Source organism: Macrobrachium rosenbergii, chromosome 12 (genome assembly GCF_040412425.1).
Source record: "Macrobrachium rosenbergii isolate ZJJX-2024 chromosome 12, ASM4041242v1, whole genome shotgun sequence".
Lineage (NCBI taxonomy): Eukaryota > Metazoa > Arthropoda > Malacostraca > Decapoda > Palaemonidae > Macrobrachium > Macrobrachium rosenbergii.
The window spans coordinates 13,798,858-13,810,867 of record NC_089752.1 but is presented as its reverse complement, the minus strand read 5'-3'; the positions used below and the strand labels follow the sequence as shown (position 1 = coordinate 13,810,867).

Here is a 12,010-nt window from a genome sequence, read left to right as displayed (position 1 = left end):
GTGTTAAATTTAATTTTTGAATGTCATGCCATTCAGGTTAACTGCTATTCTCTAATTTGTTTATTTAACCCAGGCTATTGTTTTATATGGCTTAGATTAATGCTTCTAGCATAATTTACCTTCAGACTGAGAATAGAGGGTTACTTAAAGGTTCTCACTTAACCTATTCTAGGCTACTGCCTAGTCTAGGCTTATTTAAATCATACTTAAGGATATAAACTATACAAGAAAAAACCCTCTTATAATCTAGTTTACTGTTTTATCTGGCCAAAATTACACTTTTATCTGATATTCAGCCACTGCTTTATTTATTCTAAGCTACAGTTTAGGCTAATAATAGGATATTCCCTAAAGAGATTCCTATTTAACCTAGTTAGGCTACTTCCAGGTTTACATTTATATCACCTTCAGGATATAGGTTAATGTTTATGTCTAATCCTAAGGCTATTTCCGTCTAAAACTTTCACTTAGGGCCAATAATAAGATAATATTTCTAGGTTTAAAATGCTCTTACCTAACCTAGTATGTATAAGTATTGCTAATCCAGACTATTTAGATCAAATTAAATGTATAGGCTATATAAAAACAGAAAATCACTAATATGTAGCCTTAAAAATGCTAAAATTTTGTCTAAAGGTTATTGTTTTATCTAATCCCAAGATATTTCTTAGAAATGTTTTCACTTAATCTAGTATAGGTATTGCCTATATAAAAAGGAATTCATTATTATGTAACCTTATAGCTAGGCTACCATTTTGTGTAGCCCAGATTATTATTTTTATCTAATCCCAGGCTACCTGATCTAAGATAGCAGTTAGGCCATGATAGGATATTTCTTAAAGGGTTCTTACTTACTCTAATCTAGGTTACTATCTAATCCAGGTTATTTAATTCACTTAATGGTATGGGTTACATTAAAAAAATTTACCTTAATATGTAGCCTTAACACTAAGCTACCATTTCATCTAGCCAGAATTAAATTGACATCTAGGACTAGGTTACCTGTTAAGCTAATGCTTATGCCAATAATGGGATGTTTCGTAAAGGGTTATCACTTAACCTAATAGTGCATCCTCAACTTACAGCAGGGTATCAGTTCCAGTGCACCACCATAAGTTGTTTTTTCTCTGAAGTCGATTTTTATGTTATGAAAAGTGTTGCATCAGGTTCCTGGAATAGGCAGCTCTTAACTTGATGTCTATTCTGTCACTACATAACGCTGTCAATGGCATTTACGGTGCCATAAGTTTGATGCAACAGAAATTCCAATGACCTGGAAAAAGGGCGTTAATGGCGCTGGGAAAAAGTACCTAAGATCAAATTGCCATACCGGTGCACCATATCTAGGACCCCGTCTGGTACTGATCTAATCTGGATTATTTAGATCACACTAAGTGTACAGACTATATAAAAAGCAAATTTTACTAATATGTAGCCTTATAGCTAGGCTACTCAGTTTTATCCGCCTAGATTATTAGTGTTTCTAATTTCCTCAGTAGTTTTGATTCAAGCCTAATTGGTTATTTAGTTCTCATAATGATGTAATCCTGGTTATGATTAAAGATTTTAACATCCACTATTTACCCAATCTATAATTATTCTCAATCTGATCTGTCATCCTACATTATTGCTGACATATTGATGAAACTCAAAGGATTTTCTATATTAATGATAAATTGTGAACATTTCTTTTTATTAAAACATCTATTTGAAATGGCAAAATTTAAAACAATTTGCACTTTCATACAACTAGCATTAATTTACTGAATTACATAATTAATATGGCCATGTGTTCTGTAAAAGGCTGGGTTCGAAATCACAAATTAACTACCAATTACAAAGTTTAAAACCAATTACAAAGTTTAAATCTTTAACTGGGACTTACAACTAAGCACTTTTAACTTTCCCTTTGGTGTTTCCAGTAACTGTTGACATTTTGAGCACTGACGATAATTTATCTGTTCCAAATGGACCAACGAAAGGTAATGCCTTCCGGTCTTGCCAGTCTGTTTGTCAACAATATGGCAGACTCTTGAGGCTATAATCACCTCCTCTTCTAGCAGGTTTGATGAAGGAATAACCTGGCAACAGCTTTCTACAAGATAAATAAGAGCCCTTCTATCTAAAAATGAGTCCATTTAGCATATTCTATCACATGTTATAGTGTTTATCATTATGTTCAATACCCTGGCCAAGAGAACAGACCTGAAAAGAGAACACCTTTGATATTAGTTTGTCACCCATGGAGCTCTGACAGACCCATGGAAGGTAACTGTGAGGAGGAACCAAGCAACTTATAAAATATTAAAAAAAACTGTTACTGAACATCCAACAAAAGTACAGCATTAGGAAATATGTGGCGTAAAGTAGCCCATCAATATTTTAACTAGGAAAATGTTTGTGTAATTTATCTTATAAAAGGCAAATTTCTGTTGATTTTGCTCCCTAAATTGTTTACATTGGCATCATCCTCTATATATTAGACCACCTTACACTTGTAGTAAACTTTCAATATGACTTGGATGACACTTGGAATACATATTAATACTGTAAGAAGAAAAAATAAAAGGAAAATTACTGAATGTGTTATATGTTAATGGCAGGTAAAGAAGTCAAGTTATTGTAACATCAATATGAGAAAACAAATTCATAACGATAAATTTAGAAACTAGCAAATAAAAATAGTCCTGAAAGCTATAACTGCAAACTCAGACAATTTCTCTCTCTCTCTATTCACTGTCTCTGTCTCTCTTGTTTAATTTTGTCTGTGCATATATAGCAACAGTCCTTGACTGCATCTTCTCTCACTCCCTCCCAAAAATGTTATAAGCAGTTTTGTACAATACATATGAGGATGTTGGGAAAGAAATGATCCCTTTCAAAACTCATATAAAAATGTTGCTAAAATCCTCACTGAAAGTCTTTATTTACACCTGACTGCCTGACTGAGTCCTGTCAGGCAAGGTTGAGAGCAAGTTGATATTCAGTACCCTAAGCTTGTTAACAAGGATGTTCATTATAAACATATATAGCATTTAATGGATTTTTCTTAGGTAAGGACAAATACTGGTAATAATTCATAAAAAATTTCACTCCAAAGAAAAATACAGGTTAGGCCTACCTGAAGACATACAGTAGGCTACCTTCATCTATGTCAAAAGCATTTCCTGTCATTCAGTAAAATTTATTGTTTTTTAATAATTGAATTTTATCATTAAGCTAATTTGAATCATTCCGCGATTAAATCAACCTGAACGGATCAATGATAATTTTGGACTGATACTGTTTCAGAAAATAGTTACTAAAAGTAGGTTGAAGACTTCTCAGAGGTTACTTGGGGAGCAGGGTCACCCATTTGCCAGTCTAACAAAATGATACTGTACAACATAAATAGCTTGTTTTGAGTTTTAATAAGGTTTTAGAGTTCACTGTAGCTGTGTAGTGTAATAAACTGTTTATATTTATTACACTGCACTATGAGAGAATTTAAATGTCTTATTTGTTCACATCATTCAATAAGTTACTGGACATATGGCAAATGGTGACAGCTATAAGAGACAAGCAAGGTCCCTACTTTGAGGTAATTTCTCAGGTTTAGTTTTCTGAAAAGAAAACTATTGTGCCAGCTTTGTCTGTCCGTCAGCACTTTTTTCTGTCTGCCCTCAGATCTTAAAAACTACTGACACTAGAGGGCTGCAAAGTGGTATGTTGATCATCACCCCACGCCCCTGGCCCTTCACCAAACATACCAAATTGCAGCGCTCTAGCCTCAGTAGTTTTTATTTTAAGGTTAACGTTAGCGGTAATTGTGCATCTGGCAACTATAAGGCCAGGCCACCACTGAGCCATGGTTAAAGTTTCATGGGTTGCGGCTCATAAAATATTATACCGACTCCACGGAAAGATAGATCTATTTTTGGTGGCCTTGATTATACGATTTACATAAAACTCGACTGCACCAAAGAAATTTCGGCTCAGTTTTTACTTGTTTCATGTTAGTTTCTCTCTTCTTTCATTGCAATATATTTGTATAATGTGTTTTTACTTGTTTCATGTTAGTTTCTCTCTTCTTTCATTGCAATATATTTGTATAATGTGTTTTTACTTGTTTCATGTTAGTTTCTCTCTTCTTTCATTGCAATATATTTGTATAATGTGTTTTTACTTGTTTCATGTTAGTTTCTCTTCTTTCATTTGCATATATTTGTATAATCTATATATTTTTATATAAATAAGACTTAACCATAACTGTAAAAAATGAAAAAAATAAAGCATAAAATTTGGCATTCTGTCTGGGAGTACATTTGGACTTCAATCCTCCAAGAACCTTATTCCTACTATACAGGAGGCATCGCAAATTTTCTATTGCTGAGTGCAGTCTTTCATGGTGTACAGGACTTTGTTCCTCTCATTAGAGGCAAGATGGTGAGAATTATGACATCCAACATGACCACAGTGGCTTATTTGAGATATCAAGTAAAAGGTTCTCTTACAGTTTGGTGGAGGTGCCCCATGCAGACCTTTTTTGCAACCTTAACCACAAGAACTCAATGTAATGCCCAGCCTTTGTACATTAAATCAAGGCCTTGTGGTTGAAGCTGGTTGCAAACAGGTCTACAAGGGGTATCCCACACAATTTGTACAGACCCCTGCATTTGACGTCTTTAATGTGCCACAGTGGTCATACTGTCTGTTGAAATTCCTACATCTTGCTTCTGATGAAAGGGACAGAGGCTTGTATACCATCTCAATATACTGGTTTCAACAACTGGGAGGTAGTACTCTCAGCATTTCTCCATGATGTTAGTGGCACCTCTCTGGCCAAAAAAGGACATGGTTTATGGCTCTTATATAACTATGAGCAGATTTCTCCAGGAGTCTTCCCATATGGGAGAAACTTCACCTCAAAACATTTGAATTCAATTCTCACAGAACTGGCTGAACATAAGTCTATCTTCCTAAATTAAGGTTATTTAGCAAACCGTCCAGGTAAGGCCAACAGCAGCTTTAAGCAGCTGCAGCAGTCTCTAAAACCTCTAGCACTACAGCCACCGGCCTCTATCATTCCAGTGTCACAATGAGAGGATTACTGATCTAATTAACACTTGTTCCAGTGTTAGCAGACCTTCCACGTGCTACCAAACTTACTTCTTTCAGAAAGTTAACGTGCCTGGGATTCCACTGATATGCAAAATAGGCTGTGATATAAGGAATAAGTTTGTGTGAAAAAAGTTTTGCTTTTTAAAAATAAGATATTTCGTGCATTACCTACTAAACTAACCTCATTATCATATCTCTCAGCAACCACAGGCAATGATGATGTATTGAAACAATGAGGAATGAGAGTATCTGGTGTTCTTGACTTCGATAAGCTTTCAGAACTTTGCTGTCTACCTGATTAGAATTAATCAAACAATTAGATTATGAATATATAATGCAAGTCAATATGAGAGAGGAGAATATGAAACATACAAGAAAATAAAAACAGAAATGAACATACAGCATACGATTAACAGAAACAAAAAAATAAAGAATACTAAGGTGGTAATATTTTAGAAAATCCATTCCTGAATATATATACAGTATGCCATGGATATAGTACAAACTTTGTGCAGAATAAAAAACAAATTACCCAAACCATACATATTTCATTAATAATTTCAGTATCAGGTATACGAATGTGATCAAAATTTGGGGAACTTTCCGTTTGGAACTTACCTGTAATAATCTAAATATTGGGCTTAAAGTATGATAAGGCACTATTGATATACATTCATTACCCTCAGATGTAAGCATCTGTGAAACAAACTTCAAGATGTTGCCCAAGCGTGTCAGGGCAGCAAGAAATCCGCATACAGCATCAGTACCATCCTTGCCTTCAAATTTTATAGGAGGAACATTCAAAGTGCATTCTCTGGTGTGTGTATATACCTAAATAAGACAAACAATTAAGATATATAAATTCTGACTGATGGCTTTTGTCATAAAAACATTGACAGTTTCATAGCACACTAATCTTTGCTTTAAATGGGCAATACTTGTCTAGGAGTTACTAACCATTCAATGTTACTTATGTTATGCATTAATCATTTGTGGTCAACTGCTTAAGGATACCCACTGAAGCAGTAGCTCTCAATCGGTATTAAGCTAAAATGCAACCTTTCAATATGTGGCAACTGCAATTTAAACCATTTCACTAAAAGAACCGTTTCCTAAAAGCAAACTATAACTGGACTGTCTCTAGTTCCTGTACTCTGTTGTATAATTGCAGTTAAATTACAATACAATACCGGATCTAATTTTCAATGCAGTGAGCATGTAAAATATCTCTTTCAAAAAAAAAAAAATGAGAGTTCAAACCTCCATAATTAATATATTTTCAGGATAAAGTAGTAAAGTCTCCACTTCTGAGAAATGAAGCTGCCCTTAGCCTCAAGTGGGACATGGACTGGATCAGGGAATGGTGTAGTAGGAGGGGTATGAGACTGAACTCCAGTAAAACAAAAACATTATGGATTAGCAGATCTCATACAGATTTCCCATCCCATCCTATTTCAGCGTGGATGGAACATTTTGCTGCTAAATGAGTCTGAAGCTTTAATTATTTAGTTTTTTTTTTGACTCACATCTAATTTTTTTGAAACATCTAATGAAAGTTTCAGCAAATGCCACACGAAAGTTAGGCATTGTTTGTATTGTTAGGTATACGTCTGTATTTATAAACAGTGATAAAATCAGTGCAACAAGTTCTATGTCATTTGTACTTTCTTTACTAGAATACTGGTCTCTGGTGTGGATGTCTACTTCTGCCAAAGATTATCTCTTTTCATTTAGGACTTGGATCATCGACGGATAGCCTCGTTTGTCACTTTTTCATAGGTTGTATTTCAACAGAGATCTTTCATATTCACAACTGATTCCTGATCCCCTTTATCAGCCGAGAGCAACCAGATTAGCTGACCAGCAACACCAATATGCAGTAAATGTGCCTTGTTGTCAAACTTCTCAATTCCTGAGGTCCTTTATTTCTCACACTTTTGGACTATGGAACAGCCTTCCAGAGGATGTCGCACAACTGGAATTTCAGAAGTTGAAGCGAAGATGCAATGCATTACTACCCTACTACTATTCTCCTTGCATTTCAATATATTTTTATCTATTTATTAATTTTCTTTTTAATAAGTGAGATCTCTTCTTTTTGTATTTTCTTTCACTTCCTCTTACTGTACTTCCTATTGAACACCATATTCTTTGGAAGCTTGAATTTCAAGCCACTAGACCCTGTGGGCTTGTTCTATGTCAACAGGTTTCATCTACTGAATAATAATGATACTGGTAATAATAACACTATTCTTCTTGCATTTTGATATATTTTTATCTGTTCATCTATTTATTAATTTTTTTTCTTTTCTAATATAGGGTATCTCTTCTTTCTGTATTTCCCTTTACTTCCTCTTACTTCTTCCTAATGAACATCATATTCTTTGGAAGTTTGTGGGCTTGTTCCATATGAATAGGTTTCATCTACTGAATAATAATAATAATAATAATAATAATAATAATAATAATAATAATAATAATAATAATAATAATAATGTTGAATAAAATGGCTGCATTTTGCAAACTGATTTTATACCGAGTTTTCTCAATTCTTCTAATGATTTGCTTTTCCTGCACATCAGTATTAGTCAATAATTGTCCAATGTTCATATTTCGATGGATGAAACTGCGTATTTATTACAAAAGAAATTTAAAGCATTACAGCAGGTTACTGAAACCTGGGATGTAAAACCGTAGATTTTCCTGATGGTATTTTCGGTGGTATTTCTTCTTTTTTCTTTTTCTGACGTCTGTCCGACGTCCAGAAGATGACCATCAAGCTGGTCAAAACATGGCGACAGAAAAAGTACTGAAAAATACCAGACAGACATCAGAAAATGAAAAAAGAAGAAATACCACTGAAAATACCACCAGGGAAACTACGGATTTACATCCCAGGTTTCAGTAACCTGCTGTAATACTTTAAAATACAGAATTTCTGCTGCAACAAATATGCTGTTCCATCCACTGAAATATGAACACTGGACAATTATTGACTAAATATTGATGTGCAGGAAAAGCAAATTATTAGAAGAATTGAGAAAACTCAGTATAAAATCAGTCTGCAAAATACAGCCATTTCTGAGTTCAGTCCCGTGTCAGCCGGTGAAATTCCATTACAGCACGAATTTCTAGGTATAAAATGCTAGATATACCAGAGAAGAAAGAGCTTTCAGGAAAGCTGGGGTTCTACCTCAGTCGGCGTCTTCTAGGAAGGCGTCGGTATAAGTAAGTGGTGAGTGAAATACCACTACCACGGAAACCTACTCAAAGATCTCTCCTTATCAAAACCCTGAACAGAGCGGTGAGCCGTTACAGCCCCCACACTCAACACCCGCCAGGCCGGCGACACCAGCGCCACCTACCTCATTCAATTTTCTAGCATGTGATTGCGTTCATTTCTTTTGTGTGCTCGTCTTTCCTTTTTTGGATTATCTTTCATCAACATTAAGCATCGAGCAGCTTTACCATCTCCAAGTTAAGTACCATCTTCTTGTGGGGTTTTGTTCTATTTTTGGCTGTTTGGTCTCGTATTTTCATAAATATTGGAGATCTTTTTTATGACGCCACGCGGCGCCCCCGCCAGCCATGTCGGCCCGGCAGGCGACTCCTTCAGTTCTTTTCTGTTGGAGTTGTCTCTCGCTGATTACAGATAGATTTTTACCCCTTGGTTCCCTTCCTGGTGGTTCCCTGCAGGGAGCTCCCCCTTTTTGTTTTCTGAAATTATTGCTTCATTGGCCTACCGGCCTTTGTTAGGTGTGATGCCCGTCCAGGTACCCCAGGTTGGGTTCCTTTTTATTTTTGGTCTCAAGTAGGCTAATTATTTTATTCTCGGAGATGGTGCTCTCTTTTATTTTATTTATTTTATTTATTTTGCTGTTTACCTCCTTGTGGTGGCGTGCAGCCTCAGATCTAACTTCCCGGGAGGCACAGACTCTATTGAGCACATTTTGGTTCCATTTTTTCATGCGTGATGGCTATTTCAGTGAGTTAGGCTGGTTTTGCTCCATCCTTGCCCTGGGTGTGGGGATCATCATGTTGAGGAGTTTTGTTTTTCATTTCTCCGGGTCGCTTTTTGGTGGGCAGAGGAGCCTTAGTTCTCTTCCTTCATTTGGGGAATAGAGTTCTTTGGATGTTTCCTCTAGGCTAGTCGCCTTCCTGTTCTGCACCTTTTCGATCCAGTTGGTTCTCGACACAAAATTTCTCTCCCTGTTACTTCCTCTTCCCTCCGCATCTCCTCCTCCTTTTTCCTAGCCTATACTAGGTTAGGTCCCTATTAGGCTCGCCTGGGTAGAGTCGGCATCGCCGCGTAGCTTCCAGTGGCAGGGCTACCCTCCCAAGTTTCATTATTCTTGAGGTATGGGGGCAGTTGGAGCGGTCATATGTTTTTCCCTGTCCCTGGTTCCTTCTGGTAGCCTACCCCTCTCCCCTTACCTCCCTCCTCCAGCCTGCTCTGCTACTGGTGACGCGAGATGGCGTTTTCTCCGAAGTTCAGGGGACTCCTCCTTTTTGGTAGAGGGATTCGCTCCTCCCATACAGTCTCTAGCATCGCTTGTGTTGGGGTTGGTGGTTTGGTTTATCGAACGATGTTCAGACACTATCACACCTCTCGTCTCCCGTCCAGAGTTACGAGATAGGTAAAATATAATTGCTCAAACTTATGTTATGTATATCTGAGGTTTTGCCGTCTTGTTTCTCCGGCGGGAAGTAAGTGAGGAAGGATTCGCATTTATAAGGGGAGCGGATCCCCTCCGGTCTCGGAGTATTTACCGTCACTTGTTATTGCTATTATTTTTGACTGATATTTAGATAAGTTTGTGATCTTCGAGTACTCCCTCCTTAGTTTTTACATGAGTCCGGTTTCTACGCCGGGGGTTCCGCCGTTATAATTACAGGCAATCCCGGCGGCGGTCCCCTGTTGTTCACTCCTTCCATTCCCCGGAGTGTTCCGGGTCTGGTAGTCTTACTTGCCACTTTCGGTGTATTTTAGAGCTTATTGGCTTAGTTTATTAAAAGGTATTTCTTCTCCACCGAGATTCCAAACTGCAGTTGAAATTCCCGGCCTTTCCAGCCTTAAATCCGCTTAGAGTGGTAGATGTTCGCTTTCCACTTACAGACTGTTCGCTGTGAGGAGCCGGGGTGTACTGCGTCACTGCAACAGCCTTACTTGTCACGTAGTGTGCGGACACGCTGGTTGGCGCGGTCCGACTTGGCGACCTGGTAGTCTGGCACCCGGCGGTTGTGAGGTTTGTTTTTAGCTTTTGTGCGCAACCATCCAGGATGAGTCGGTAAGTGACATTCTTCCTCCGCTTTGTGCCCTCCTCATTTTGAATTTTGTTTTATGGTTTCGGACTGTTTTTTCACCTTTAGCTAATTCTTGGCTTTCTTTCAGGCGGACAAGTCTCTAAGAAGTCGCCTTGAATCTCTCTCGGGCCTGGGTGACAGGTTTTGAAGAATGTCCCGTCGAAGCCCTACGTCCTCGACGCTGGTTGAGGGGACCTGCTCTACCCCGCGCACGACAGCGCCGCAGTGCCAGAAGATCTTGCTGCCCCATCATCCAGCAGATCCGGGATCGACCCAGCCACCCCAAGTGGATATTCTTTATCAGAAGTCTCAGAGGACGCCGCTGAACTTAGACCTTGAACCGATGGCTGTTGAACAGGACCCTGGGGAGGTAAGTAGCGAGGTAAGTGAGGTAGTGGGGCGGGCGCCCTTTCGATTCCCCCAGCTTCTTCATTGTCCTCTTTCAGGTTTGGGAAGTCTTCCTCCTTGGGTGATAGGGCTCCATCAGCTATCCCCAAGTTGAAGTTGAAGACTTCAGGGAAGAAAATGCATGAGCTATAAGTCCGATCCCTCCAAGAAAGCATCGCTTTCCCCGTCAAAGGCTAAGGTCTCAGCACCTGTAGCCTCCGGGAGCAAGTCTAGTTCCTCCCGGCAAAGGCGCAGTAGAGGGCATCAAGATCAAGCCCTCCCGCCAACCTGCTTTTTGACGCAAGAAACCTTTGCAAAAGAGATGTTCCCAAAGGTTCTCCGAGACTTTAATGACAAATTTAATCAGATGTCCGAAAAAGTTTTGCCACATGACAGTAAGATCTAGGAGAAGTTTGCCGCTTATGACAACATGCTGGCGGAATGAAGAACCCACCCCAGCTGAACCGCAGTATGTCATTCCTGATACAAACGCGGAACTTCCCGCTTCGATCCTGGCAACCCTTGGCGTTTAGCTCCTCCGGGCCATCAGCATGATGGCAAAACCAATCCATTGTAGAGTCTTGGTACGAGACAGTTGGAGGAGTGGGAGTTCTTCCCACGATCTTTTTGCCCCCATATCCAGGTTTCGTAAGATTGACTGAGGCTTGGATAATGCTCGATAAGGTCCCCAGGGAGGCTGTCATCATCCCCAGGGACCAAGCTCAGTCGTCTCTCCCGCCTCTGTGGAGTGGCAGGCAGACAACACAAAGTTGACTCCTTCAAGGGCAACTTCACTATGTTTGCCCTGGAGACAGCTGCCGACTCCTCTTAAACAAGGTCGCCTGGCTCGGCCCGGCGTGCTTTGATGGTAACCGTTACCACAGCTGAGGGAAACAGACTCCACCCCCCTGGTTTTCGGCAAGACGCAGTTCTGGATGGAGGCTCCGTCCACCTTCACGGTCGGGAAATTAGACCCCTCTGTGCTTCTCACAGTTTTAGCGAAGAACTCCCCAGCTGCCGGAATCTTTGCTAAAGGCAGATTGATGCCCGGACTAAGCTAGCCCGGTCCTTGAACTCCGTCTGCCTCACAGAAGCCCCGCCGCCTCCTGCGCAGGCTAACCCTTTTCCAGGTCTTAGCTAAATCCCTTGTTAGCTGGCTTTCTCAGTCTGACCTGTTTGAATTCATCATGGCCAGACTGGAATGTAGGAAGTTCGTTTT

At 39.2% G+C, this 12,010-nt stretch overlaps 1 protein-coding gene across 1 annotated transcript in view; it reads right to left on the bottom strand.

Moving 5' to 3' along the window:
• The window catches only part of LOC136844404 (proline-, glutamic acid- and leucine-rich protein 1-like), a 62,973-nt gene that overhangs the window by 30,194 nt on the left and 20,769 nt on the right, over window positions 1-12,010 (bottom strand). Inside the window, exons 7-8 of the mRNA XM_067113541.1 lie at window positions 5,719-5,931; window positions 5,282-5,394 (exon numbers count right to left, since the gene is read on the bottom strand). Coding sequence (XP_066969642.1) covers window positions 5,282-5,394; window positions 5,719-5,931 — 326 coding nt within the window. The remainder of the gene's footprint in view (window positions 1-5,281; window positions 5,395-5,718; window positions 5,932-12,010) is intronic.